The following is a 24,339-nucleotide window of genomic DNA, read 5'->3' as shown; positions in this document are numbered from 1 at the left end:
GTCCTCAAAGATAAATGTGGCTACTTAGAAGTATAAAACATATTCTGGTTTACTTAACACTTTCTTTTTCAAAATAATTTCAAATGTCCCTGTATAGCTTTAATGTCTTTAATATAAAAAAAAAAAAATATATATATATATATATATATATATATATATATATATATATATATATATATATTTTTTTTTTTATTAACACCCCCACCCCACCTACCCATTTAATTTTTTTCATTCATTCTCATTAATTCTTTCATTCACTTATTTATTTATTTTTCATTAGTAAAGTCACACCGTTTGTATATAGTCCTAAAAGTATATGGTGATGTGTGACCACACCCACCTATTTATTAAATCACCAAATTTATAATATAGGTGATTGTGTATCATATGTGTATCTGTATGTTTTTAACCTTGTCTCAATATAAAACAAAAATGACAGGTTTTCATTATTTACCCTAACACGACAATCCTTTTTTTTAAAGGCCTTCATTAAAAAAATTACATACATAAGTCCTAACTGATTAAAAATTTGCTTTAATCTGATTTATGAAGTGTAAACAATGTAAAATAAGTGATGAGTTTAAAAATAAGTGGTAAACTAAACTTAAACTGAACTAATAAACAACCCTGTGTAATATTTTATTGCATTAATAATCAAATAATGGTCATTCATTAATTTGTTACATACAAAAATGAATGAATGGATTTCTCTGTGAATTTTGCAAAAGAACCTGTAACACAAAAAGAAAGTTCTTTTGCAATATTCACAGAGAAATGATGCTACTAAGGCTACTAAGTACTTTTCACACAAATAAAAAAATATAGTCACTGTGGGGAAAAATCTGTTTTTAGTAAGAGAAATATAAAAATCTCATAGATCTTATAGAATACCTCACCATGCAAATGTTTCATTTAACAAAGCATTTAGTCCGTGTATAAGAATGCAGATTGATTATTGGGTTATAACATTTTAATAGTTAAATGACTTTGAAAGTCAGGTTAGTAAAACAATAAAAGCAAATGTACATAAATCACATTTCAAACCCACTCAAAGTATTTAATATATCTATGATCTATCTAAATGCTGATACATTCATTCAACTTCTGGCCTAAAGTATTTACAGATGTGATCTTTCCCTGAAACATTGTGGTTAAACAACTTGATTCAGACAGACATAATGGAGGAACAATGTGATATTTTGGCAAATTAATACTAGATTCAATCACACACATTGGCTGCACTGGGCTAAGCTACTGCATAGAGGCAAAACAACAGAAAAAAGAACAATAAAACAAACAAAAAAAATGATGAAAGCTAAACAGTGTTTTTGGGGTGAGGGGAAGCGTGGAGAAGCATGGTATGGGATGTATATTCATGTCAGGGCAGGGTAGGAGAGAAGGCAAGGAATGAAAGTGTGTTTGCAGATCAGCAAAACGGCTAAAGTAAAATTCGAATGAACAGTTTTAAAATCAGCTGAAAGTTCCTGTTTGATGTTGGATTAAAGCTGTAATTCACTTGATAGTTTCAGAAAGGCACTGAGAAGAATTGTGGGGTGGTCAATTATGGAAAAGGGGATTCATCGTACACGTCCATGCCTGGCTCTTCATCCAGCACCACTTTGGCATCATCGGCGTCCAGCTAAGATACAAGAAAAGATACAACATTGTTCTTTAGATAAATAGACAAATATTCAGATTAATTTATTTGTGTATCCAATATGAAATGATTTTTTGTATAGAGAATATAGAGATTTTATATGAGATATATGACAAACTGAGTTAATGACAAATTATATACAGTGTAAATATTTGTAAGAACCAGTTTACACCTGGTCACTTTATTCTAATTATTAATATTATATTAGGACCAGCCCAAACCACTTTAAAATGCAAGTGTGTAAACACAAACAAGATATGTTTAAAACAGATATAAATTATATCACTCAAACAAACCACTTCAAAAGAAAATCTAATACATATTTCAGCCACGTTATAGTAGTGTAAACACAGCCATCTCTCCAAGACACCTTAAACTACCAAAACTCTTGCCAGCATAAAAAAAAGACAAGTTATAATGCACTCGCACTTTACAAGTGGAATTGCAAATGCGGATTTCATTTTCCAGCAGGACTTGGCACACTGCCCACACTGCCAAAAGTACAAATTGGTCTTATATAACTGATTTTTGGGTTTTCATTGGCTGTAAGCCAACAATAAAAGTAATAAACGATTAAAATAGATCACTATGTGTGTAATACATTTGTATAATATGCGTTTCGCATTTTCCGCTAAATTACTGAAAAAAAGTAACTTTTTAATGATATTCCAATTTTTTTTGAGATGCACTAGTAACATTCCAGTAAAATTTGGAAAGCCACTTACGCATTGCATCTCCATGACAGTGAAGAGTCGTCCAGTAAGGAGCATCCGCAGTGGGATGGTGAGGATAATGACGAAGGGCAGAGCCAGAGAGGCCTTGCTGGACTTCACCACCCAAAGGATGCCTAGACACACCATCTGGATCACAGTGAAGAGGTGCATACGCGAGGTTTGAACCTGAACAGGAAATTGAGGGGGAAGAGAGAAAGTAATGAGTACACCTGTACAAACAGTAAAAATCATAAAATAATAATTCTAGTACTAGTTACCTATTAATTATAGAGTTAAAATAACTTTTTAAGAAAAATATATATATACGCAAACAATGACCCACAAATGATACAAAACCAAAGCACAAAGATGTACAAAGGCTGTATTCGTACTCGAGTGGCGTAAGGATCAGATGGGTGGTACTTCTTGGGCACCATCAAGAGCAGCATGCGATCCCACATCTGAATGCCACTCAGAGATGTGATACCCATGTAAAGGAAGATGCCGAAGAGAGCAGTCATGGGAATCTTCTTCAGGATAGGCTCCATGAGAATGGATACGCCTGTGGTGTACAAAAAACAGTCGTTACAGAATGTAAACAGTGTTGAAAATGCATTAGTTGGTACCTTCTGTGTTAAAGTCCTTTAGAAAACTTTAGAATTGGACACAAAATGAAAAGTTTTAATAATTAAAACTAATTTATATGTTGTTTAAGCAATGCCACTAAAGAACCACATACTGTATGTCTTACCAAATGTTCTTTCTTATCTTTGAATCTAATCTATTTAAAGGTTTTATATGGAACACTATTTGATTCATATTTGGCATATTTTATGGAACCCAAAGAACCTTGAAGCATCTTTATTTGTTGTAAGATATCTTTGTTTAAATACAGAGACGACTTAAAAAGCATGAGTTTCTTTGATTTTACTAAATTGAAAACCTCTGTAATATAATCAAGAGGAAGATGGATGATCACAAGCCATCAAACCAAGCTGAACTGCTTGAATTTTTGCACCAGGAGTGGCATAAAGTAATCCAAAAGCAGTGTGTAAGACTGGTGGAGGAGAACGTGCCAAGATGCATGAAAACTGTGATTATAAACCAAATATTGATTTCTGAAGTACTTAACTTTATAATATGAACTTGTTTTCTTTGCATTATTTGAGGTCTGAAAGCTCTGCATCTTTTTTGGTATTTCAGCCATTTCTCATTTTCTGCAAATAAATGCTCTAAATGGCAATATTTTTTTTTTGGAATTTGGGAGAAATGTTGTCTGTAGTTTATAGAATAAAACAACCAAATACACTGACCTGCCAAAGGTCATGGGATTGCATTATATAAACTTATCATGAAGTCTTACCTCAGGGTTTGGCTTGAGGACACCCACACCTGTATAAGCTGTGAGATGTTATCTTGTGATCATACTAATGCTGAAAAAAGACCACTGTGCTAATGGTAAGGCAACGTGAACTATTAGAGTATGAGCACGGCCTGATAGTGGGTGCAAGATGGATGGGACATTCCATTTCCGAAGTTGTGCGGGCCTTTAACGTTCCTTGATGCACATAATCACATGTGTACTGGGAATTCATCAAAGAATTCATTATTACCACCGACAGTGGACAGCACAGTCCAAAGCAGTGGATGGTAATGATTATGACCGGCTAGAATTACACAGAGCCCTAACATACATATCCTACAAGTGAATGCAGTGTTCTTTAGCTTAGATGGGACATGGCAAAAGTCATGAGACACGATGCTAGGACCTGTCCCATGACCTGTGGCTGTCAGTTTATGTTCTCATCTTCTAAGACACTGGAGAAGGAGGTCAGGAGGTACTGTAACTCTCAGTTAAAAAGAAAGGATACATTGAGAAGTCTTTTAGGTTGAGAATATCTAAGAAGTATATTGTGCACCAAAACTCACCGACTAAAACGGCCACAAGAATTCCACTAATCCTCTGTTCCAGCACTTTTTCGATCTCCGGTTTGGGGCCTTTGGTCATGACGGTTAGCGCATTGACGTGGGTGACGGATCGCACTGTTGCAGCGCTAAGCCAGGGGACGCCAAAAATGGAGGCAGCTCCACCCATAGCCACAAGGAGGAGCAGATCAAAATGGAAGCCAGAGCCCTTCACCATCTTCCTCTCTGGCTTACTCACAATCAGCCTGCATTGAAAAAGTTCAGTTATATAATTATATTAAGTCGAAGAACAATCTGTGTGGAGGCACAGACACAGTGAGGTGGTAATGACATTGGTTGTTAAAACGTAGTAGTGTTTTAGAATTCAATTAATGGAATATGATGCAATATTAATTAAATTAACCTAGATAAATATAACATAACACTTTTCAAACACACTTGGTCCTATCTTACACCCTGCACAAGGAGTGTAGTGATGCTCATTGCTATCATACACCCCGCACTAAAATAGCAACAGAGCTTACGAACATATCTACGCAGATCGATAGGCATGGTGGTCTGGAAATGAGGTGTGTTCAGGCACATTTCTGGCATATTGCTATCTTGTCAACTTAAAACACAAGTGTGCGCCACTGTCTGAAATGAACCAAGACAACTGTCAACAGTCAGACATTCATTGCTATCTTGTTCTAAACACACATTTACACGCAGCAGTACACGAACCCAACTTTTAAATGAACAATAAATATAAAATACAAAATAAAATAACATTGCTGTTCTAATAAATGACCTGGTCGTGCACATTGACAGTGTGAACGAGCAGGTCAGTTTCCTTTGCTGAAAACGCAGAAGCGCTGCGCTGTTAAAATAGCAATCCAAGAAAAATGAGAGTATACCTGGATCTTAAAGGAATAGCAAGTGGCACACTGGTTGATTTATTGTATGTTACACCCAAAACACACCCATGATTAATTAAGAAAATTACTATATTGCTTTTGCACATTTCGAGACGGGATACTTTTCCTATCGTTACGATAGCAAAGGCTCATTTATGACTCGCGTGTAGATTACTAAAGTAGGATCCGCTGTGTTTTATGAATAGGTGTTTTATAGACAGGTCTGCCTGCTTCTACTCACGTGGTGATCTGAGACTCGAGGAAGATGAGAATAAAGACCAGTAATCCCGGGACTACACAGGCGAACATCAGCCATATAGGGAATTGTTTCTTCTCTCCCATGGGGTTAATAATCCAGCCTCTGGCAGAAGTGTTGGACACAGTCAGCCCCTGTGGCACTACCAGTTTCTAATGGCGCGAGAGAGAAAATGAGTATCAGAGTGAGTCAGTATAAAAGCAGACATGACGGAGCTACACTGGTGCACTGGTGATTAAATCCTAACCTGTGTGTAGGCATCCTCAATACTGACATCAACAGCAATCATGAAGAAAATGGCGATAGGCACACCGAAATCTCCAATCATACGACGAATCTGCGGAGAGGCAGTGATACAGAGTATGTAGAGAAGTTATTCAATATATTACACATGTATCAAATATACAGATATGGAAAAAATGAGAGACCACTTAAAAATGATGAGTTTCTTTGATTTTACCAAATTGAAAACCTCACAAAGGTATGCAAAAGCAGTGTGTAAGACTGGTGGAGGAGAACATGCCAAAATGCATGAAAAGTATTATTAATTATTATTTATTATTAAAAATTATTCAACCAAATATATTCCTGAACTCTTAAAACTTTATGAATATAAACTTGTTTTCTTTGCATTATTTGAGGTCTGAAAGCTCTGCATTTTTTTTTGTGTTATTTCAGCTATTTCTCATTTTCTGTAAGTAAATGCTCTAAATTACAATATTTTTATTTGGAATTTGGGAGAAATGTTGTCCGTAGTTTATAGAAACAACAATGTTAATTTTACTCAAACATAAACCTATAAATAGCAAAATTAGAAAAAAACTGATTCAGAAACTGAAGTGGTCTCTTCATTTTTTTACAGATATACACAGAATCAGATTCCATCATCCAAAACACTGGACACTCACAGGGCCAGGGAGGTAGATGCCGTTCTTGAACTGACGGAGGAAGAAGGCAATGAAGAAGCAGCCAAACATAAGGCACATGGAGAGCAGGGCAGTGTTGGGGTAGGGTCTCTCACGTATGCGGTGGTAGTGAGTAACGTTGCCGTGCTCATCCGTGACGTTCGTTAACTCCAACACAGGGTGGAAGGGATCGTCCAGGGTCTCGTTTAAATGCTCGTAGTTCAGAACCAGAGGATGAGTTTTGAAAATCTGCAATTAAGAGCAAGAGAGAAAACAGGAGTATTACGGGCTGGTTAATGAAATGATGCATGCATGGGTCTTAAATACAAAATATTAAAAACAAAATTTTAAGTCACAAAATGATAAATGCTAAATTTAAAGGAACAATCAGTAATAAATACAAGCAAGTGTGTGAAATGGCTACAGGAGTCCAATTTCCAACCACTGGAGTTTTCTGCCCCAGAAATGAAACTTACACGGGGTTGCCAAATTAACACACAGTGGCTGATCAATTAATATATATTGTTTAATGTCCAAAATGCCCGTCTCTACTATGCTAGTGGTGGTGGCAAATTACTCAGCTATGGTTAAGCAACCTTCCTGAAGCTCAGGGATTACCTGTTCAGCAGAAAAATAGCATATAATAGCTTATTATTATATGTTGATTTAATATTTAAGTGTTGTATGAACCTTGATCAGCTTGGCGAAGGTCTCGTAGATGAAAATCAGAGAGATGAGGATGGAGAAGATCTCCTGGGTGAAACGAGAGATGAAGCGCACCAGGAAGCTTGCCTCCGCTGCCACCACAACCACTGCAATGATAATCAGCCACATGCCAACCCAGATTCGTCCCACTATGTACTCGACACCCTGGGACTTACAGAACTGGCAGAAAGAAAGACATAAACAATACAGTAAATGATTAAAAAAGATATAACATCATTCAGAGCTCACTTATTAAAAGAATTTGCATTTTAGACATAGAGGTTGCTTGATATTACTTTTTCATGCCCAATACTGATAGCAATACTGCAAATGTACCAGAATCAGATATCAAATATCAATCTTTATTCACTCTCTTGCACTAAGCTGTTAGTAGGATTGCATAAATTGTAATAAATAGTCTAATTAACACAGAGACAACAACCAGGTAATGTTACTATCCTAGCCCTGTACAGTTTGTATTTTTCAGCTTGGAAACAACCTGTTTGAAAAATAGTAAAGTTTGTGAAGGTAGTTAACTGGTATTAAATGAGGTAAGTGATGATGAACGCTTTATTCTGAATAATTTATGCAAGTAGAGCATAAAAATAAACTTAAAGGGGTTAAAACTTGGGGTTTGCTGGCTATCTGTTGGATCTGTCCAACACTCCAAGAGACTTAAACATATGTAGGCTTGGGTTCTAGAGTTAAGCATAGTGTAAACCAGGGGTGTCCAAACTACGGCCCGTTTCCTTTTTTGGAGCGGCCTGAGAGGTATTTTAGAAATAGAATGAAAGTTGGCCCGCCGTTAAGCAGGTTTTTATAATGTGAGATTCAAAGTTTGAACGCTAGGTGTCAGAAACGGGCCAAATAGTCTAAAAGCGGAGAGAGTGAAGTTGAAGCGCAGAAAAATGGGCCAAAGAGTCTAAAAGCGGAGAGGGTGCGCAGTTTTAGCGCAGAAAAACGGGCCAAAGAGTCTAAAAGCGGAGAGGGTGCGCAGTTTTAGCGCAGAAAAACGGGCCAAAGAGTCTAAAAGCGGAGAGGGTGCGCAGTTTTAGCGCAGAAAAACGGGCCAAAGAGTCTAAAAGCGGAGAGAGTGCACAGTTTTAGTGCATAAAAACAGGCCAAAGAGTAAAAGCGGAGAGGGTGCGCAGAAAAAACGGGCCAAAAAGTCTAAAAGTTGCCGTAATTAAGGAGTTTATGTTTCATCATGAAATGAAACATCAATTTGAAAAATCTTAGTTTACCCAACACTGTCTAAGATAGATAAAGATAGTAAGTCAAGTAAAATGGTGTGTAAATGAAATAATCAGGAAAATGTGTTATTTAAAGTGGTATATTTCATTATTTGTTTTATTACAGAGTCTGTGGCACGTGACTTCAAATATATTTCTCCTTCTGGCCCCCAACAAAAAAAGTGTGGACACCCCTGGTGTAAGCTGACTGATCATATAGGATCATTCTCATACCTCAAAAAAGGCTTCTTCAAACACCATTAACGGTCCAGTAAAGCCGATGATCAGTACTGGCTGGGCGGCAAAAAGGCAAAAGATAATTCCCTGAATGCAGGTGGCAATCATCAGCTCGGACACGCCCATCATGTGTTCAGTCTTATCAGCTAGGATGAACAAAAGAGAAGAGAAAAAACATTACTCAACAAACAATTAGGAATAATTCATATCTAAATTTAGCTTTTTCACTTTTGTACTGGAGCTGTGAGGCTAATATACACTATTTGGACAAAAATAATTGGAACACCTGTTCATTGTCATTGTTTCATTTGAAATGAATGTTATTAAATACATAATATTCTGTCTCACCTGCCCAAAGAAAGCTTTCTCCTAGATTTTGGAGAATTTGCTGTGAGAATTTAATTGCCTTTGGGAGGCCAAAAGTACTTGATTTGGGTGCCATCATTCCGGAAATCACAGTTCACTATTCTAGTTTCCTATTATATTAGCAGTACATCTCTTCACTATATACACAAGCTGTGTGTGTACATTTGTACACCTGTGTCAGCAATGGGTACAACTAAAAGTGGCTAAATGTATTAATTAAATGGGGTGTCCACAAACATCTATATACAGATCTGAAAAAAATGAAGAGACCACTTCAGTTTCAGAATCAGTGTCTCTGATTTTGCTATTGATAGGTATATGTTTGAATAAAATGAAAATTGTTGTTTTATCCTATAAACTAAGGACAAAATTTCTCCCAAATTCCAAATACATATATTGTCATTTAGAGCATTTATTTGCAGTAAATGAGAAATGGCTGAAATTACAAAACATGCAGAGCTTTCAGATCTCAAATAATGCAAAGAAAACAAGTTCATATTATCAAGTTTTAAGAGTTCAGAAATCAATATTTGGTGGAATAACCCTGATTTTTAATCACAGGTTTCATGCATCTTGGCATCATGTTCTCCTCCACCAGTCTTACACACTGCTTTTGTATAACTTTATGCCACTCCTGGTGAAAAAAATCAAGCAGTTCAGTTTGGTTTGATGGCTTGTGATCATCCATCTTCCTCTTGATCATATTCCAGAGGTTTTTAATTTGGTAAAATCTGAGAAACACATCATTTTTTAAGACGTCTCTCTTGTTTTTATCCAGAGCAGTACATATATCCTTGTCTAACCCTACAGTTGGTAGATGGCAGATGGTAGACATATGCCCAAATTTACACTTAATATATTCGTTCATTTTCCTCAATATTCAAGCTGGCACAGGCCTACATTTCCCACATCATCTCATTCATCCCCAACAGACAGTGTTCTATGGGGGGCTTTACTCACCAAGCAGTCCTCCAAAGGTGATGGCGGGAGAGAGAGCGGCAAAGTAGATGAAAATGACAGCAGACAAAACCTGAGGATTGAGAGCATCTGTGAAGTCGCTGATGTAATGCCTGTAACGGCGCTTTATATCCTTGACCATTCCTCCAAATGGATATCCGGTTCGGGCTAATGGATCTTCTTGTGGTTTCTCAGGCCCTGTTTACACCAAACAAAAAAAAACACAAAGTGAAAAATGTGAAGAAGTTGTGAACTGTTTTTATATACTGTCTACTGTCTTTTAAAAGCCCAATGACCCAACCCACATTCATATGAGCCATACCCCCAACACTAGGGGGCAGTTTCCCTGACAGGGATTAAGTCTTGCCCTGGACTATTCAGCATTTTGAATTGAACATTTTCAATGATACGAGAAAATGCACTTGGAGTCCTAATTTGTGAAAAACACCATCCCAAAAACTGATCTAAAATCAGCTTATAAAGAAACACCTTTCTCAATTACCTCAAATCACAAGAGCTCACCTTTAATCTTCTGCCCCAAGGTGATGCGAGTGTCAGCTGGGCGGAGCCTCTCACGCAGCATCCTCTTCTGGAAGCCGATGATTGGCTGCAGCATGGCCACGCTCTGGATCTCAGTGGGTGGGATCACGATGCTGCAGTCCATGAAGTCGGCAATTGCATTGGTCAGCTCTTTTTCATTCTGGGCAAGGAAGGCTTCCAAACTGAAGACCTATTACGCAGCCGCAGAGCGGGAAAAGAGAGTAAAGCTTGAGTGAAATTAATTTTCTTAATACACTTTTCTTTAATTTGCCTAAAATTCTACTTGCATATCAACACACACGTGTTTTCTCCAAATTCTATACAAAACTGAAGTCTTAGAAAGATTTAACCCCATTTAAACTTATTGATGCATAGACCAGTTCATAGACCATAATATTCTGGAGTTTACATCCTGCAACCGCCTTCTTTAAAGCAGCACTAGGTAGGATTTCCTTGATTTTTTATCTTTTTTAAGAAGTAAAATTACAGCTTGAAACTCACTGCAGAGCTGCATTAAGGTGTAATAGAAGGAATAGCAGTGCTCTCGTGCCTGTGCCGGAGCTCCTCTGAGCTCAGACCAGACTCTATAAGTTTTCCGAGGCGGCCGCGACCAACGCTCGCGATAACTGCGACCTGCTTTCCGACTTATAGTTGTAACAGTTCTACAAGGACTACTGGTTCATTCTTTACAAACTAACATACAGACACTCTGGCAGAAGCTGGAAAGAGACCGAATATTTCTGTGAAAGCCAGAAAACGAGAAAGAGAAACTAATCCGCCTGAAACATTTATTACACTCTACAACTGTAGGGGGAACAAAGGAGCACAAAATCTTAATCCTACCTAGTGGAGCTTTAAATCCAACCAAAGATTGATTGGATTTGGGGGTTGAGTAAGAATCTTCCAGGACTTCTTCTGAAACCTTGCAGATACTTTGGTGGAAGTGAAGGTATGCTTGGAATAACTGTATTTGTTGAAAGATACAGTCTTTTCTAGTGCAAATAAAGAAGTCCTGGAACATACTAGAGCGACCAAAAAAGTTGTCTAACTTGAATCCTATCAAAAATTTTTGGTTTGATTTGAAGAAGGTGGATACAACAAGGTAACCTAAGAATATTGTGAACTAGAGGAGGTGTCTATATATTTCTGCTTTTTTCCATCAGCATCAATTCTTCATCAACTATCCACCCCTCCCTCATCTTCCTTCATTTTCCACCCTTTACTCCCGTCCTCTGTCTCACCCAGTCAGCCAACAGTGTAGCCATGGCTCGTCCGCTCTCGTGGAAGTTCATGCCGCTCTGAGTCGGGCCCACCAGGGCGAAGATGAAGCGCACGGGCACATTAGACTCCAGAATCCCGTCCATCACTATAGCATCCCTCAGTCTCATAAACGCCACTACTGGCTTCTGCAGAGAGTCCAGCACACCTAAACACATATACACACAATCGCTCAGTAAGGCTGAGTTTCAAAATATACATATTTTTTAATGAGATTAGAGTATGATGTCCTATTATCCACACTCACCGGACAGCACGATGGATGCTTCTACACTGTCTGCTGCATCTCTCTGATTAAGAAAAATTTAAAGCAGAACTTTAGAAAGAAAGCTTACAAAGACTAGTTAGTCATTACATTTCATGTAAATTTCATAAAATTGAACTACCATATTTTTTGCTTTATAAGGCAAACTTAAAATCCTTTCATTTTCCCAAAAATCGTCAGTGCAGAGTTATACAGGAGTTTCTGTGAAGTTTTCCTGAACTAAAACTAGAGCAGTATTAGCATTAGCCCCTAACCGCGCTAAGCACTAGCTCTTTTGTCGTTCGGAGGTCAGTATTATCAACCTGTAGCCTACTGCAAACCCCGGCTAGCACTGCTGGAGCAGCATTAGCATTAGTTGCTAACCACGCTTATCGCTAGCTCTCTCACCTTTTAGAGGTGATTTTTTTTGGTCTGTAGTGCTGTTGGGCGCCATTTACTAGCACTAACTACGGCTAGCACTAGCAGTTAGCCGCTAATGCTTATGCTGCTACACCCAGCCTTAGTGGAAATCTGTAAATCTAAGCTTACTGTAAATAAACTCAGCGCCAACACCTGCTGAATTAGAAGCAAATACTCCGGTGCGCCTTATGTATAAAAATATACAAGAAAATAGACGTTGTTTGTTAATCCATTGTGCCTTACAGTGCAATAAATACAGTATTTAGGTGCATGTATGGCCTGGACAGATGGAACGTTAAATATATATTACCTGTTTAGTGACAGAGTAGGTGTGCAGCATCTCAATCATGTCAATGCCTGTTGTGGTTGTTGAAGCTCCTTCAGTCTGACTGTGTAACATTAAACAAAGGAAAAAAATAATTTAGGTCAAATTTAATATTTCTATTTCTATGCAAATGTGTGCAAAACTATTTAATTTATTGCCTCATTCATTCCTATGTGACTTAGCTGGGGAAATGCAAATATTAGGAATTGTTTTACAGGGTCCCCTACACCTTATATACTTTACTGTACATGTGAATGGTCCACTGCATATTTATATATTTATTCTTTTTATTCTGGTGTTGGTTTCTTCAATATTGCTCATTCTTAGCATTGCAGTGACGCTGGCACAGTGGTGATGTGTTAGTGTGTGTTTGTTACATCAGACACAGCAGTGCTGCTGGTGTTTTTAAACACATCAGTGTCACTGCTGGACTGAGAATAGTCCACCGACAGCAACAGGTAAGCTTTAGTCTATGGTTTTACATCTACAAGGTGGAGTAGCTATAGGTAGGAGTGTCTAATAGTGGAGGACAGTGAGTGGACACAGTGTTTAAAAACTCTAGCAGTACTGCTGTGTCTGATCCTCTCATACCAACAATCGTGTCCAAAGTAAACTCCTTTCATGGACAATAAACAAATATATATAAATGTCTTAAAAATGGCTTGTTACTCTGGCTTGCATTCTTCTGTTAAGTTGCCATGGTATGTTTTTTTTATAGTCTATGACACAATGTTATCTTTGACAAAACTACAGCCTACATTTAGGCATCAAGGTGTACTATCTATGATTTTACAGTAGACGTACTTTTGGGTTATAAGGGTAAAATTAAATATATTTTTTTCTTAAGAGGCATTAAGTTTAACACCATTTGTGGTGTGAGTTTATCTTACCTGCGCTTCTGCAGCAGCGTCTTCAGCAGGGTGTCACGGTCGGATGGCCGAATCTCTTTCCTGTCCAGAAGTTCATTTACTATTCTCTCAGCGATGCCTGACAGACCACTCTCCTCCACATCCAGCAGAACCGCCCCTGCACACAGTCGATGTGACATACAGAACTAGTAAACAGTTGCACTTGAGATTCACGACACTAACCGTGGCATATCTCTGTTTAACTGATCAATATAAAGAACTTCACTGTTTTTTAAATAGTTTTATTTCTAATTTTATCCCATTTCTCCCAATTTAGCTACGCCTAATTGTCCCACCTATTCAGTTGCTAGTCATCGGATATCCCCCAACACTGATGATCCCACAACACAAGGAGGGTGAAGACTAGCACATGCCACCTCCGATACATGTGAAGTCAGTTACTGCCTCTTTTCAAACTGCTGCAGATGCAACATTGCTAAGTAGCATCACAGCGCGCTCGGAGAAAAGCGCAGCGACACGGTTCTGATACATGAGCTCACAGACGCAGCCTTGTGCTGAACGACATCACCCTTTGGAGAAATGAGGGGCAAGAGTGCCATCTTCCCACCCAGAGAGAGCAAGGCCAATTGTGCTCTCTCAGGGCTCCAGCAGCTGATGGCAAGCTACATGATCGAGATTCAAACCAGCAATCTCCTGATCATGTTGGCAGCGCTTTCGGCACCCATTAAAAATTATTTCAGCCTTAATCTAACACACTCCATGTAGCCAATCAAGAACTTTTGAAGGCAGCGGTAAGTTGGATCAAGCTGGGTGAAAATGAGGGTTGATCCAAAATCTGTCAGCATCAACAGCATGAACAGAACATGCACCATGCATCACTTGACCAGAAGGGACCTAATCTTCTGCATATTGATGTGCATTAAATTCCATTGCATCCTGAAGTCTCACCTGTGGTCATGACCTTGCGGAGCTGGATAAGGCTTTTGAATGTGAGGTAGGAGACGTGGGAGGGCCCCCATGCTCCAGTGATAGGGTTGTAGGACTCCTCGTACCCCACCCAGCGGCCGGTCTCCTGCCATTTGTTTCCCAGCAGCTCGTTCAGCTCCACATATGCCTGACACAGACAATCACAGAAGCACAGTAGGTACAGCGTGTACTCAAAATATGTATTTTGTTGAGGTTAAATGGTAACTAAAACCTATTAAATTTGAAAAAGGCTAAAAATGGGAGGGATAGTTTGGGAAGGGCACTGAGTGATGTATGGGTTTAGAGGCAGGGAAGGAGGGAGAGCTGATTGGCTGAGCTGCAGCAGCAGCATTGTGCCTATGATATCTGTGAGACCCAGATGGTTGGACGTCAGCAGGGGGGGGCGTTATTATTGATGGACTGATCTGCATATTGTGATGTGTCTGCGTACCAAAGTGCACAGAAACATCATCCTTGCATATAACACAATTAACCCTGTGAGGGCGCTGGAGAGGCGGAAATTACCACAATAAAAGCGTTTTTTTTTTTTTTTTTTAATTAGGAGATGTTTAAAAAAAATAATTAAACAGGACTAGTATGGTTTATTACTTTACAAGGAAACATCTTTCAGCTATTAATGGAAAAATATGGATTAGTATTCAGTGGCTGTTTAAAACTATATTAAAACATGTGTGTTGGACTATGGGTGTATTTGCAATGGGTTTGTGCTCACCTGAGAGTCACCTCTGGTGGTGGCATTGGTGTTTCTGTTCCACACAGCTGAAAAAAAAAAACAAATAACGAAAAATTAACTGAGAGCATCGATGACAAGAATAAGTAAATACAAAGCTGCAAAATGCAGTAAAATAATCAAATCAATATTGTATGCATGTACAATTAATTACCTACCTATTAACTGTTGCTTCTAAAGGGTATTAAAACAATATTCTGCTTTTGTTGGAGTAATTTAAGTAACTACTGTCCAGAGAAGGTTTTCTACCAGCATTGCTGTGAGGATTTGGTTCATCCCCAACTCTCCAACTTGGAATGAACCTGAAGGTCACACTACATCTTTGTTTGAATCTATTATAACTATAACTATTGTAACTCATTCCACTCAGTGTGAACTGTATAAGGCACTGAATTGTCTCCATAAAAAAATAATTGTAATTGAATTATTGTATGACGTAAGGTTTGTGTTTTGGTGCGTGTGTGTGTGTGTGTGTGTGTGTGTGTGTGAGCTGTGTTTACCATCTGCGTTTCTCGTGACAATGCGGGTCTCAGCAATCTGCTCCTTCTCCTCCTCCTCTTCCTCCTGCCTGTTCTGCTCCAGGTCATAGCTGCCTATATGTCCCACTGAACTCCTGCAGGGGGAGCCAAATAACAAAGCATGAGATCCTGGAGTCCAGAAACTTTTCCTTTCCTACTCCTCTCCTCCTCCTCCTTTCCTACTCCTCTCCTCCTCCTCCTTTCCTACTCCTCTCCACCTTCTCCTCCTTTCCTACTCCTGCTTTCCTTTTTCTCCTTTCCTTCTCCTCCTCCTTTCCTACTTCTCCTCTCTTCCTACGTTCATACTTCTCTCCTCCTCCTTCCCTACTTCTCTATTTCTCCTGCTTTCCTACTTCTTCTCTTTTTTCTCCTTTCCTAGTCCTCCTTTCCTCCTCCTTTCCTACTTCTCCTCTCCTCATCCTCCTTTCCTACTCCTCATCTCCTTCTCCTTTTTTACTTCTCCTTTCCTCCTACTTTCCTTCTTCTCTATTTCTCCTGCTTTCCTACTTCTCCTCTTCTTTTCCTCCTTTCCTACTCCTCCTCTCCTACTCCTTTCCTACTTCTCTATTTCTCCCCCTTTCCTACTTCTCTATTTCTCCTCTTTTCCTACTTCTCTATTTCTCCTCCTTTCCTACTTTTCTATTTCTCCTCCTTTCCTACTCCTCCTCTCCTCCTCCTTTCCTTCTCCTCTATTTCTCCCCTTTCCTACTCCTCCTCCTTTCCTACTCCTCCTCTCCTACTTCTCTATTTCTCCTCCTTTCCTACTCCTCCTCTCCTCCACCATTTCTACTTCACTATTTCTCCTCCTTTCCTACTCCTCCTCTCCTCCTCCTTTCCTTCTCCTCTATTTCTCCCCTTTCCTACTCCTCTCCTCCTCCTTTCCTACTCCTTCTCTCCTACTTCTCTATTTCTCCTCCTTTCCTCCTCCTTTCATACTTCTCTATTTCTCCTCCTTTCCTACTCCTTCTCTCCTCCTCCTTTCCTACTTCTCTATTTCTCCTCATTTCCTACTTCTCTATTTCTCCTCCTTTCCTACTTTTCTATTTCTCCTCCTTTCCTACTCCTCCTCTCCTCTTCCTTTCCTTCTCCTCATTTCCCTTTTCTCCTTTCTTACTCCTCCTCTCCTTTCCTACTTCCCTTTTTCTCCTCCTTTCCTAAAAGTGATGGTGCACCATAATTCCAGAGTGCAAGTTCATTACTCTACTCCACAGCTCAGTAATCGATGTTGACCATTGGCGTCTCAGGAGGCTTATTTGAGGACTCACTTCCATTTAATTTAGAGATCAATTTTGTCACAGATATTTCTCCAAAAATTGCTTAAGAGAAATATCACAAGAAAAAAAATGGACATTTCTTGATGAAATGTGTTAAAAGACATGACTCAGTAAAACAATGAAAAAAGCAATCGGAGCAAATCGGAGAACAAAGAGGAGACACATGTAAGATTATTGAAGTGTGCTAAAATTTTCCAGAACACATATTTGAGCAGCAGGAGACCTATGCTAAAATCTCTGTTGTCTTTTAATCTGATCTTATATTATTTTCTAGAGATATGTTTTTCTAAAGAGATATTAAGAAGACTTCCTTTTTTATTTTTATTTTCTTCTGGGGCTGTAAAGAATATAAATGTTGTCTTTATTGTTGGACAAACTGAGACACACTTAGTCAGTCAGTCAGATCAAATTTTAGAACAATATACTTAGTATTAATTATATATTTAGCAGTGTTTAATGCTTTCTGTTGGCTTGGCTTGGGGGAGTAGTTGAAGCCTTGGCAGCCTACAAGCCTTATCACTGCTCTGCTTATCAGAGTGCAGTACTGTTCCTCAGCAGGAGAGGGCACAACACTACAGATAATGGTATCTGAGTGTACTGAACCTGAGAGCTGCATGATGTAAAAGTTTGTTATTGATAAGTAACGAATAACAGTTTTTTAGACTTTTTATTCATACATTTATTTATGATGTACTGTCATTTTATTTTTTTTATATGGCAGAAAAAAGTTTTTGAATATGGCCACTCATTCAATTTTTCTTTTTTTTTTTGATTAAATATTGTTTGGCAATATTTAATCCTCTTACAAAAGGAAATAAATACATGCAAAGTGACTACTTAGCTGATAATGTAAAACCACAAATATGACTTTTAGGATTTTCAATGATACAGTCCATATATGGAAACTTCGCTGATAAAAAGACCCAGCTGATTTACATATCTCCGCCCATTCAACCTACCACAGTTTAGTCCCGCCTACTTCAGCTTTGAGTGTGTTTTGAACAATAAAAAAAAATACAGGACAATAAGCCAATCAGCAAATCAGAACAGAGATCAGTTATCTCATATATACAAAATCATAAGGTACAGATATGAAAAAAGATTGGGAAATGAGTGTTTGTGTTATTTAAAGCTGCACTGATGTTATAAGTAGGTCTATAAAAAATGCAAAATACGGTTCCTTTAATATATTTAAGTAGTACTAAATGAAAAGAGCTGATTAAAGCAGGTGATACAAAGCAGAATTCAGCTTTTTTTATAAAAAAAAGAGTGTGTGTGTTGAGATACTCACAGGCTGAATGGAGAGGCTAGAGGTGAGTCATTGTCCCCATAGGACATGTCATTGTCCTGAGACAAAGAAAAAAAGAGTTTAGACAGACAATGATGGCATTATTATTATTATTATTATTATTATTATTATTATTATTATTATTATTTCACATGCTAGTCCTTCAGGTAAAGGTGCTTTTCTCACCTCCTCAAAAGTTAGCACAGTTTCCATCAGGAGGGACTGTGCTCAGCCTTCTGCTTCTCCCAGAACTCTCAGAAAACTTCACACAGAACCTTCCAACACACACAGACAAAATATCAACCACATTAGTTCATGAAAAAAGTAAATTTAGCCATATATCTCTCAGTTATTCAATGAATCAAAAATCTTTAATCAACATTATTATGTAAAACCTGTGAGCCTATAGATCTGTATCTTAAAATAAGATTATAAATAAATGCAATCAGTAATATTTTGTATTTAAATTAAATGAAGGGCAATCAATTGAGACTCAATAGAGACTCAATAGAGTTACAGATGTTAGTGTTATCCACTACACTATTTGCATCTGTCTATATGCCTTATCCATGCTATTCCTGAGGACTTTTAGCAAGTACTTGCTACTCTCTATATACTAATGTTTGCTTGTCACTTGACTAGGTTAAGTGTTATGCACTACACTATTCCATATATCTATATGACTAATCCATGTCATTCCTTAAGGAGTTTTTACATTGTTTTTTTTTTTTTTTTTGGCCTGCCACCACCCACCCTCTTTGGAGGACTATTAGTACTTTATTGTTTATTTATTTGATTATGTACACATTACAACAGTTACTAATTTCTTTTTTTTTTTACATTGCTAAACTCTCTATACTGATGTTTGCTTGTCACTTGAATAGGTATAGTGTTATCCACTACACTAATCAATCTATGTATATGCCTTTTACATGCCATTCATAAGGACTTTTAGCAAGAATTTGCTAAACTCTACATACTGATGTTTGCTTGTCGCTTGACTAGGTTTAGTGTTATCCACTACACTATTCCATCCACTATTTTATCCATTTCCTTCCTAAGGACTTTTAGCAAGCACTTGCTACTCTCTATATACTGACGTTTGCTTGTGACTTGACTAGGTTTAGTGTTATCCACTACACTATCCCATCGATCTATATGACTAATCCATGTCATTCCTAAGGACTTTTTACATTGCTAAACTCTACATACTGAAGTTTCTATCTATCTATCTATCTATCTATCTATCTATCTATCTATCTATCTATCTATCTATCTATCTATCTATCTATCTATCTATCTATCTTATCCATGTCATTCCTTAGAACTTTTTAAATTGCTACTCTCTATATACTAATGTTTGCTTCTCACTTGATTAGGTATATACAAGATACTGGACACTAGAATCCTAAAGCAGGTTTTGTTCACTGTAATTTTCGTCATTTTGAAACTCAAACAACTATTGTCTTTATTGTCAACAATTTTATCTAATTAAAATCAGTAAGCCAAGCCAAACCAAGCCTTGGCAATGTCTAAGGAGCCAATTTTGGGATTTATCACTTGCTTTTAATAAAATACTGCATGTTTCAATTGTAGGCAAGTTAGTAGGGGAATATGCTTATGTAGCTAACATGTAATGGAAGTCTAAGGCAGCCAACTTTCAGACTCAGCTTTTCAGCTTTTGCAAGCTGAACTGCTTGAATTTTTGCACCAGGAGTAAAGGCATAAAGTTATCCAAAAGCAGTGTGTAAGACTGGTGGAGGAGAACATGCCAAGATGCACGAAAACTGGAAACCAGAGTTATTTCACCAAATATTGATTTCTGAATTTTCTGCAAATAAATGCTTTAAATGACCATATTTTTATTTGGAATTTGGGAGAAATGTTGTCCGTAGTTTATAGAATAAAAAAACAATAATCATTTTACTCAAACATAAATCAATAAAGAGCAAAATCAGAGAAACTGATTCAGAAACTGAAGTGATCTCTTATTTTTTTCCAGAGCTGTATATAAGGCACCCAATTTTCAGTCCTTCAATAGTATTTTGGACTTAGCTTCAGCACAAAGCTAAAGAATCAAACTTTAGTCAGTTATCAACTACAACCTAAGTCACTACTTCAGGTTATTGGACCTGTACAAGAAACACAGATGTTCTTATCTGACTAAACCCTGAGGTATACACCTTCTCACTTGCCACATTATTATCTGTTATGCTAGTGTTCATACAGATCTGAGATCCTGCTGTAGACTTGAAAGGGCGCAATTCTAAGACAGTGCATGGTCTCCTCTGATAAAAAACCTGCTCTGCCCACCCTATCAGCCTAACAGACACCAGCTTCACACTGAACAGAGGCTAATTTAACTCCAGTTCACATTTAAACCATCGTCATCATCATTATTTTGGTCACTTTTTCAAACAATCTGGTCAATTAGCTTTCAGATATCATGTATTACATTCATATGCACACAGATTAACCTTTGAACCATGCCATTAAAGAGAACCATGTTTGGTTCCATAGAAGAACCAAGATGAACAATGAAGTTTACAATTTTTACAACTTTTATAGTTTATACTCATAAAATGGGTTCTTTATATACAAAAAGCACTTCTTCTGTGGCATCACCCTTTCTATCCTTTTTTTTAACAGCACAAAGAGCATCATTTATGCCATTGTTATAAAATCTTTTATCTTTGAAATGAGTATATAACTTTACAGCAGAAAGAAAAAAACATTCTTAACTTCCGATAGAAGCCAATGCACAGTATAAAGGTTTTATTCAATTTGTGGTCCACAATTGTGATGTGAACAAGTTTCATGACCGTGATAACAGGCTGCAGTTCTCTGAAGGCCAAACCTTTGGATAGATATGGAAATTATCTCACACACACCAGCCAGGGGTGATCAGTTGCACACCCATGCACACCCAATTTAAAAAATGCCTTTACTTGAGCTACACAATGAGGTATGAGGTGAATAGAATGACAAATATGGAATTTACTGAAAACTTTCACTTATGATTTTTTTATATATGTGTTCTTTTTGAAGGGTCTTTTGTGACAAATATCAATTTTTAAGAACCATTTCGATGCTTACTTGTTTTTATTTTATTTTAGGAGTTTTTTACATTTGTCTAACATCCTTTGTAGATGGTTATATAATGTTTTTTAATTTTTTTTAAATAATGTTTTTACTCTGCTATTTAGAACCTGTTTTGTGTAAAAAAAAAAAACATATTTCCAAACTAACTGTACACTTATTATATAATAAGCATTTTTTAATTGTATTAATTGTATTATTTATTAATTACACATAAAACAAAACAAAAAATGTTGTGCAAATCTAGAACAACCTGGTAAATCTATATAATTTTTTTTTTTATTAAACAACCTAATGTTTGATGATTTGCTGACATTTTTGAATGCTGGCAGTTTTATACCTCATGTTTTCTGTGCATGTAAACTGAGAACAAGCGTATTCTGTATTTCAGTATCAGTTTACTTGGTTTTGATATTCATTTTGACCTGAATTACACCTTTTTCCATCTATACTGTGGATTTTACTGTTAATGACTCTTTACTGTACTGGACTCTTTACTCTTAATGGTGTTCTCTCATTTCACACTGCAATGAGAAAGTATTACCAATCAAAATCATTTAAAGTCCCACGTCTGAGTTTCTGTAACTTAAAAAATGGCCAAATACTACAACTATAACTACAACTTATTGAGTAATAACTCAATCTTTTGAATAATAGCTGCATAAATAAAAAAAAAGCTATTATTATGTTTCTAGCATTCGTTTGTGAATACGTTTATGTGCCAGTATGATCCATCCTAAATGATCCATCCTTGCACTCAAATTTCTATATAATCCCAAATAACTATACCCACACTCTCAGAGACTGTGAATGCATCCCATAGCTAGGGTCACACCCTTACCTGTGTCCAGGTGCTTCCGGAGGGCCTTTAGGGTCCGGGGGTCCGCAGCAAGTCTTTCGAACTGCTTTCCGGTACAGGAGTGACCCAAGACTGGCAAAGATGCCAGGGAGGCAGAGATAGAGAGAGAGAGAGAAGAAGCGGGAACACCCATTCTGACGCCATACGACGGTCACGTAGCGCGGGACGGGGCAAAAAGTGACATGTTGACACCGCCCCCTCGCTGAGCACCCAGGGGGTGGGCACAGGGAGATAAGCCCCCCGCTGCGTAGGGGGCATTATCAACAGAGGCCACCTTACGGCAGGGATACCCCGAACCTGCTACCATGCTACCCCTCCCATGTAGTTGGTCAAAGTGGACAGAGGCCTAGTCTGGAAAGACAGAGAAAGAGATCAAAGTGGTTGTAGTTGATTGGCTAAGACATGTTTGCTCGCTAAAGTTCGCTTCTTTCGATTTGACCTATGGAGCTAATGTAGCTGAGAAGCAATGATCACTTTTAGCCACCAGCTAGCAAGCTGTTAGCAATCGAATCACATGCTTAACCACATGCTGCACTTTTTCCAAAATGTGTCGAATTTTAAATTTAAAATTTAGATTTAGATTTAAGGGGGCAAGTGCTCAGGGGGAAAAAAAGGACACTTTTTTAGTGCACATGGAACACTTCATTATAAAAAAAACGTATCTATCATTGATTTGGGCTAGAGCGGCTAGTTTATCTGGTGACCAGTCGGCTAAAGATGCTTAGTAGTTTGGTGCTGTATGAGACATTTTACTGCACAACAAAATGATTTCACGTTGGGTTTAGAGGGCAAACGGTAGGATTTTACTTGATGTGTATGTTACCTGGCTGGTGGGACACGGGGGAGAAGAAGCCTGTCTGTTGCCGTGCGTGCTGTGCTGAAGACTCGCTGAACTGAATTGCTGCTGCAGTGCATCTAGTGTGCCTTGCGCGTGACCGTGCGGGGTCACGTGACAGAGGAAGAGAGAGGTCGGGTGTGTGCGAGCTGATTTCAGGGCATTCTGTTTTCATTCGTTTTTAATCGCTCAGGTTTTCAAAAGATCATTTCAAACTGGCCTCAGTAAAATCTTAATAATAATAATATTTTTTAAAAAAAGCGAAGTTTCAAAAGGGCACCACCTGATGTCTATGTCTGCAGGCCTCTGATGATGTACATTATCTGTAACAACTGTGTGATAATTTAGGAATATAACATCTGCTGTTTCTGTTGTTACTTGGGGTGGGTGATATGGCCCTAAAATAATATCACAATATTTCATGGTATTTTGACAATAATGTTAATCTTGGCAATTTGACAAAACACTGAATTAAAATATATATATTTCAAGAAAACATTACTGCAAAAAAAAACAAAAAAACAAACAAACAAAAAAAAACAAATATGATATGGCACACCCCTAACTGAGATATAAAAAAATATATGATAATTTTTTCAGATGGTCAATAATCCAGAATGTCATTATAATGCACAGGCCGGGGTGATATGTGACGATATTTCAGGGTATAATATTGTTAATTGTTACGATATTGAAAACTTTGCCGATATTATAGCATACAATACGATATGGCATTACCAGAGGTTACCATCACTTGTTAGCTGTGCTTATTAGCCCCGTGGCTTCATTGCTAATCCAAAAAACGAACCTAACACCAAACGAAAAACAAAGCAACCCAGACAACATGACAACCCATTTTTGGACCACAGTTGGTGCACTGGCCTTTTCCATCCTTTTTTTTGGGCAGATGCTAAAATAACTATACACAGAACAAATATTAAAATACAGTTGCTTGCAAAGTATTTATACCCCTTGAACTATTTCACATTTTGCTACCTTACAACCACAAACGTAAATGCATTTGACTGAGATTTTATAGTTATAGAACAGCACAATGTAGCACATAATTGGAAAGTGGAAAAAAATTATTTCAGTTATGTGTAATTTATTCTTAGTATAAATACACCTGTTCTGAGAAGGTCTCAGTGGTGTGTTAGAGAACAAACAGTATCATGACGACCAAAGAACTCACCAGACAGGACGTCTATAAAAAGAGCTAGAAG

The 24,339-nt window shown here is 37.7% G+C and overlaps 1 protein-coding gene across 1 annotated transcript; it reads right to left on the bottom strand.

Moving 5' to 3' along the window:
- Positions 1 to 952: 952 nt before the first annotated feature.
- On the bottom strand, positions 953 to 22,375 carry slc4a1a (solute carrier family 4 member 1a (Diego blood group)). Its single transcript, XM_022664988.2, has 21 exons — positions 22,264 to 22,375; positions 18,510 to 18,598; positions 18,327 to 18,382; positions 15,744 to 15,856; positions 15,226 to 15,272; positions 14,475 to 14,640; positions 13,548 to 13,683; positions 12,643 to 12,721; positions 11,916 to 11,958; positions 11,632 to 11,816; positions 10,373 to 10,580; positions 9,854 to 10,048; positions 8,525 to 8,673; positions 7,044 to 7,238; positions 6,357 to 6,602; positions 5,696 to 5,785; positions 5,434 to 5,600; positions 4,300 to 4,541; positions 2,763 to 2,932; positions 2,383 to 2,556; positions 953 to 1,639 (listed from the first exon to the last, which is right to left on the bottom strand). The coding sequence occupies exons 2-21, from the start codon at positions 18,534 to 18,536 to the stop codon at positions 1,562 to 1,564; spliced, it is 2,766 nt and encodes a 921-aa protein (XP_022520709.2). The 5' UTR covers positions 18,537 to 18,598; positions 22,264 to 22,375; the 3' UTR covers positions 953 to 1,561.
- Positions 22,376 to 24,339: the final 1,964 nt, after the last annotated feature.

The sequence above is a fragment of the Astyanax mexicanus genome, chromosome 19, assembly GCF_023375975.1.
Source record: "Astyanax mexicanus isolate ESR-SI-001 chromosome 19, AstMex3_surface, whole genome shotgun sequence".
NCBI lineage: Eukaryota > Metazoa > Chordata > Actinopteri > Characiformes > Acestrorhamphidae > Astyanax > Astyanax mexicanus.
This window is presented reverse-complemented; position numbering and strand designations above follow the sequence as displayed.

What these genes read in the sequence shown, in the direction of transcription:
- slc4a1a (XM_022664988.2), bottom strand. Translation starts at nt 18,536, where the DNA reads ATGGAAACTGTGCTAACTTTTGAGGAG. An exon ending in CTGTGCTAACTTTTGAGGAG is followed by an intron (nt 18,383 to 18,509) that starts GTGAGAAAAGCA and finishes TCTTTGTCTCAG; the next exon opens with GACAATGACATGTCCTATGG. An exon ending in CTTGGGGCAGAAGATTAAAG is followed by an intron (nt 10,049 to 10,372) that starts GTGAGCTCTTGT and finishes TGGTGTAAACAG; the next exon opens with GGCCTGAGAAACCACAAGAA.